This window comes from Cryptotermes secundus, unplaced genomic scaffold, assembly GCF_002891405.2.
Source record: "Cryptotermes secundus unplaced genomic scaffold, Csec_1.0 scaffold313, whole genome shotgun sequence".
NCBI lineage: Eukaryota > Metazoa > Arthropoda > Insecta > Blattodea > Kalotermitidae > Cryptotermes > Cryptotermes secundus.
This window is the reverse complement of record NW_019744412.1, coordinates 1,946,533-1,952,532: the sequence shown is the minus strand read 5'-3', so window position 1 is coordinate 1,952,532 and position 6,000 is coordinate 1,946,533. Positions and strand designations below refer to the sequence as shown.

The following is a 6,000-nucleotide window of genomic DNA, read 5'->3' as shown; positions in this document are numbered from 1 at the left end:
AAAAAAAGTAAATGTATCCCTGTACCAGGCCGTGAAGGCCCATAGGGTTGTGAGACGTCGAGGTTCCCACATTATCTAGACAGTCAGCTCACAGATGGCGGTGAGGTTGTCAGTCTTACGCGCCGGTCGCCCTTTACTCTCAGGAATATTCTTGGGTACTCACTTCTGTTAGAGGCTGTGTCGACCCCAGGGTCACAGTGCGGCTGGTAGGATTAGGTAAACTGAAAAAATCCACCTCATGGGGATTCGATCCCGCGACCTTCTGTTTTGTAGCATAGTGCCTCAACCAACTATACTACCACAAGGGACAACTGATAAACCGGATACCTTTTCGACGTAGTTCCAGAATATATAAAAGATAGGCCTCGCTATCCACGCACACAGGCACATGCAGAAGATGAGAGCAATTAACGGAGCTGGACGGTATGCTCAACCGGTATTGCAGCGGCCAAATTTGATCACAGCGTCGGTGTGACTGTAGATAGCAGCATCACTCAGTGAATACTAGAGCATGTAGACCCGTTGCGAAGTAATGACTCTGTAAACATCGCCAGTTGCTAGGCAACGGATTCCTAACATGCACCAATGGACTGATAGGCGGTGTTCTCTACGCGGTCCGTGCGACAGCTGCGTGGCGCAACAATATAAATTTGTAAGCGGTGTTTTCTATGCGGTCCCTGTCAAGGTGTAATAAGCAGGACAGGTTTAGAGTTTAGTTACTTGTGAGATAGTCGCCGGGCAGTAAAGGCGTGAACACGGAAGTTGAGGAAGCTACGGCGTTGGAAAACGTTACCTGACAACGACTGGTGACGATAAAACAGACTGAGAAGACTTCGTGCGTGCTGTAGTGAATTGTAGTGCGTGTGAATTAGCGACAGCGCCGTAGTTATTTGTAGTTACGATCTGTAAGTGTTCAATAAATCAAAGTACTAATCCAAACCCCGTCTATAGTCTTTCAAGAACATGCCGAGTCCATAGCGTGTATATTCAGTAAAATCGTGATTACAAAGTGTCCCTCAATGACCTCCTGAAAGGTCATTATACGAGTATAAGATGCATGGGTAAGCGTAGAAAATAGCATTTACACTACATCACAAAATTTGTATACTCTACTTTTGATGAAGTCCGTTTTTATATGGGGGAAAAAATGTTGCACTGGCATAGAAATTTATCAGCAGTTTTCATGGACCGAATCCAATAACGACGCTGATAACCGTAACAATTTCATGTTAAAATTTCAACGAGATTAATTCTAGATGCTGGACAAAACGACGATATTATCAACTCACCCATTAATGGATGTCTGAGTCATGAACCAACCGAGAAACGCCTTTGCAATGGAGTGCCACAGCTGCGTGAAGATCCAGTCGGATTTGTGGCAGGATTGGTCCAGAAACAATTCCGTTTCTTTGTCTATTCCCAGGCACAGGAATCGCTCTCGGACAGACTCCTGAAGACGGTTGGTGTCACAATGGTACCACTGTAACAGAAATGAGTGAATACGTGTAGCTCTTGAATATTAGTAAACATTTCATATCACCACATACTGCTTCCGATAGTGACTTGTGGAAGCGCGGTGGGAACTATGTGTGTGCCGCTTGTTCTAACATTCATAGCTCTGCAGTTAGTTCGCACAGAGCACTGAAATATTCCCCACTGTGGCGTATTTGCTAAAAGCAAGAACTACTGAGGCAGAGAAACAGCCGTTGCTAGGTAATACCCGACCGCAGCAATAGAGGTGTCACGATACGTGACATGTACAGCCGTTGCTAAGTAGTGCCCGCAGCATATGCGTCAGCGGTGACGTCACGCGACAATAGGTGTTACAGGCGGCGTTCTCTGTGGATCCGCTCCGAGGCTATATGACTCGACTGACCGAGTTCCGTTCAACGCAAGCCCGTGTAGAGGTAGGTTTGAATGCATCTACCGTAACCATACACGTCGTAGGAGGCAACGAAAAGAGAACCCAGTGCCTGGGGGTATAATGGGGCCACCCGGTTCCTGGAGGATATAAATGCGGTTACCTGGCCCTCCAGGTTTGGAGAGTCTCGAATCTGACATAGTAAAATGTGATCATGAGTCCCGCGGAACTCGGACCTGGGAATGACTGCGCTGGCGAGGACCAGCAACAATTGTAAACGACAGACCCATCCTCTCGTTTGAGAGAGAGTTACATAAAGACTATGACCGCAAGTGTTTAGTTGAAACAATTACTGGTCGTGAGTCTCAAGGGACATGTCGCAAAGACGAACTGATTGGCGGTAAACCGCCAGTCGTAAAGTAACTCTGACTCTGACTCTGGCTCCGTTCAGCGAGTGAGTGCAGTGCAGTGCAGTTGAAGCGGTTCAGTGGAGGAGTTGAGAGTGTTAACCAGCGGCAACGGAAGCTGAAGATTCCTTACCAGGAAGCGACTAGTGAAAATGTTGCAGAGGAGAAGCCACTGTGGAGAGCGGTGACAAAGTAGACTAGTGAAAGCAGAAAGAAGAGATTTAATGTGGAGTGATTTGTAAAGTGTGGAAATCAGCAATACTGTTATAGTTTGCAGTTAACGACCTGTAAGTGGTCAATAAATCTACTCACCAATCCGAATCCCGTCTACAGTCACTAATACATTTGACAATACTGTCACGTGTATGAGTGACTATATACGGATTGGTAAATGAATTTATTGAACACTTACACATTATAACTACGAGTAACTATACGTACACTCTATAGTTCACTACAGCACGTACTAAGTCTTCTCAGTCTGCTTTCTCCTCACCGGTCGTTGCCTGGTGACGGGTCTCAACAATGTCTCTGCTTCTGTCCTCACGTTCTTACTGGCTAGCGACTGTTCCACAACTAACTCAACAAAGAAGAAGTGGGGGTGGTAGTGAGAGACACTATATTGGGGGGGGGGGGCAAGAAACCATATCTCCGATTTGAAGGTTCCCAGGCAGTGCCCGCTTGTCCTTCTGGTATAGGTGGAGCATATAATCGGATTTTCTTATATATTACATATTTTTATAACGCTGGAAGAGGTGCACTGTAGTAAAAATTTTAGCTAACGTTGGGAGGGCTATATTAGGGCGAAACTTTGATATTACCAATGGGAGGGCTGCATGTGAGGCATGCAGTGAAACGTGGAATTTGGGTACAAACTCAGCATTTGCTCTAGGACCGAGGGAAACAACTAACTCAATGCTCCGATTGTCTTGCTTATAACATTTCGGCATGGATCGCACAGAAAACAGTTCCCCTGTCGTTCAACTGTTGCTCTGCGGGCCGCGCAGAAAACACCATTATTTTTTTTGTTCTTCGAGAGTCGCTGCCTAGCAACGGCCGCTGTTTACAGAGTCACTCTTTAGCAATGTCTCTATACGTCACAATATGCGCAGTGTTGATCGGGAAACCTGCAAGGAAGGAACCACTATGAGGACATAGAGCAGATGATAGGTGAATCTTAAGGAATCAGGATATAACTTGGGCTGAAGTCTGATTCAGGATAGGTTTCAATGGCGAAATCTTACGGTACAGTAGTGAAGCTCTGAGTAGCATAAAAAATGCTGAACTTCTTGACCAGCCAAGCAACTTGCCCCTCAAGGACCGGCCGCTGCCCAAGACAGCTGTTTACATTACTGTGTTTCTCTAGTCAGCCCTGCAGTCAAGGGTGGGGGGGGGAGGCTGACTAGATCAGCGTCCAGTGGGTGCAGGAGCTGATATGTTGCACCCTGCCCGTTGTCTACACCGTGATAAAGGCTTTTCTTCTCGAGAAATATCACGTGTTTTATGTTTTACATCAATTTGTGACCAATTTACCGACTCTCCCTCGTATATATATATGTATGTGTGTGTGTGTGTGTGTGTGTGTGTGTATGTATGTAACGAAGAGGCCATTTATGCTGACATTAATTCTACACAGTTGTAAGCCAAATCCGAATGGAAACAATTTCAACAAACCCTCTTATTCAATTAAGCTCTTCTAATTGTCATGTATCCTGAGTTTGCATGAGTAACAAAACGGGTTTTGGATTTGATGATCGAATTCGTTGAACTTTTATACAACTTGTTACCAAGTTCACAAATGACTGTCTGACACATTGTCATCTTCTTATGACAGGTCACTCTACGGGAACTATTCTCTCTTCAAGCTGAACTGAACTCCACTACTCCGTTGTACTCCCTCGTACTGCTTAGAGTATCCTCTTATAATTACTCGGCACGGACTCCACACAAAACACCGTCTTCTGTTGAGCGTAAATTCGAAAATATGTTCAGCGACCCGTTGCCTAGCAACGGGCATATGCGTCATAATATATATTTGTCGCTTTAGTGTAATGTTATGTGCACATCAACATGACAACAGTCTCCAGAAATTAAGCTCGTGTGAAGGCAAATCGTAATCATTCACGAGGAGCAAGAATGGTTCACGGTGGGCCCAATTCCAAGTAAGGGAGAATGACGTCTTATATCTCTTAAAAACAGAAAATAAGACATAAAATTGCATTCTTCTTGCGTGTGGCCGCTCCAGAATTAGTTCTCTGTCAACAGCCATGCGAACTGCAGCAGCACCGTCCGACCCCGACGTAATTAAACCATTAGCGGAACGTCAACGCACTGAAGAGTGGCTTTAAACCTGCAAAGCAATTTCCACCCGTGACTGTGACTGATGCCTTAATGAAAAGCGTGAATTAGTTTAAGCAGCAGAAGCAGGGATCTAAGCTCCACAATATTTGCATTGCGTGGTCTGCGAAACAACAGAGCACACTACTGAAGAGACTCGATAAGCCAACCATCGTGATATGAACCTCGCTTCTAAAACGTCAGTTAACCAAATGGTAAACATACAAAATGCAGGCCAGTGTGATCACACGAGACGAGTCTCAGAAAGTTTCAGTTCTTACAATTTTGCCCTGAAGATGGAGGGGGGGGAGGACGGAGCGCTCCTCCAAAATCCACCAGACTACACGATATCACATCCCAGAAGAAATTAAACAACATGCTAATGCAAGCGGAAGCTCTTTTCACACTGCCTTTAGCGCGTCCACAACGAAGGATTACAAAAAACGCGCCTGTTTCGTTCGCAAGTCCGTCTGTCCACACACAGCATCTCTAGAAATGCTGAACAGAGTTTAATGAAATTCAGTACTGGGCAGTTACACTAAAATTCGCAGGCACATCCAAAATCTTTGGTTAAAATCGCGTGTAGTACTAACGGGAATGCGGACGTAAACGCGTTCTGGGTGGCATCCCGGGCGTCCATAGGTAAATATTTAAATGGAAAAACTAAAGTTATCCCTGTCCTTAACTAATTAAGCACTACGCCATGAAAACGTATGGGGGAATGGATATATAGATCCACACATTCTTGACCTCGGTAGTAGATGGAGGTGAGTGATTAGCTTCACGTCGAGGCCTCTTTACCCCCGGTACCCACTGGATAGGAGGCTCGATGGATCCTCGAACTGGTCCGGACGACGTGGAGAAAAGACAAATCTTGCCCCTACCGGGATTCGAATTCCGACCTACTTGGCCGTCCATGCAGTAGCCAGTCGCTTTACCGACTGAGCTATACGAGCTCCTCGATAAATATTTATCGGAGTGAAGAATTTTCGAAAGAATGTTGGAGAGAAAAATAAAACATATTTTATTCCCAATCCACATTTTCTATTAGTCTTACGGTTTTCGTGTTACTGCAGAATACAGCATCAAGTGAATTCAGGAGCATCGTGCAGGATTGCAACTGGGGGTCCTACACGAAGCAGCAACTTGTTTCAGCTAATAATACAAGAAAGTCCCAACACACGTAGCTACACACACAACTTCAGCATTTAAGTGTATGGCAACAGGTCTAACACTAATAGACAGAAACGAAGTTCGTGAGAGAACCAGGAGAAGAATAGATTCAAGAGCCGGCTCCTATTACTAACGTCGAAGATTGTTATCAAATTTTCCAAACTTCAAAATCAGAGCACAGCCCCACAAAACAATATTTTCCTGTTCTTCATATGGGTATAA

At 45.1% G+C, this 6,000-nt stretch overlaps 1 protein-coding gene across 1 annotated transcript in view; it reads right to left on the bottom strand.

Annotated features, from left to right (window-relative positions):
• LOC111874709 (methyltransferase-like protein 9) overlaps positions 1 to 6,000 on the bottom strand; it is a 339,812-nt gene that overhangs the window by 252,515 nt on the left and 81,297 nt on the right. The window contains exon 2 of the mRNA XM_023870434.2: positions 1,290 to 1,480. Within this exon, the coding sequence (XP_023726202.1) occupies positions 1,290 to 1,480 (191 nt within the window). The remainder of the gene's footprint in view (positions 1 to 1,289; positions 1,481 to 6,000) is intronic.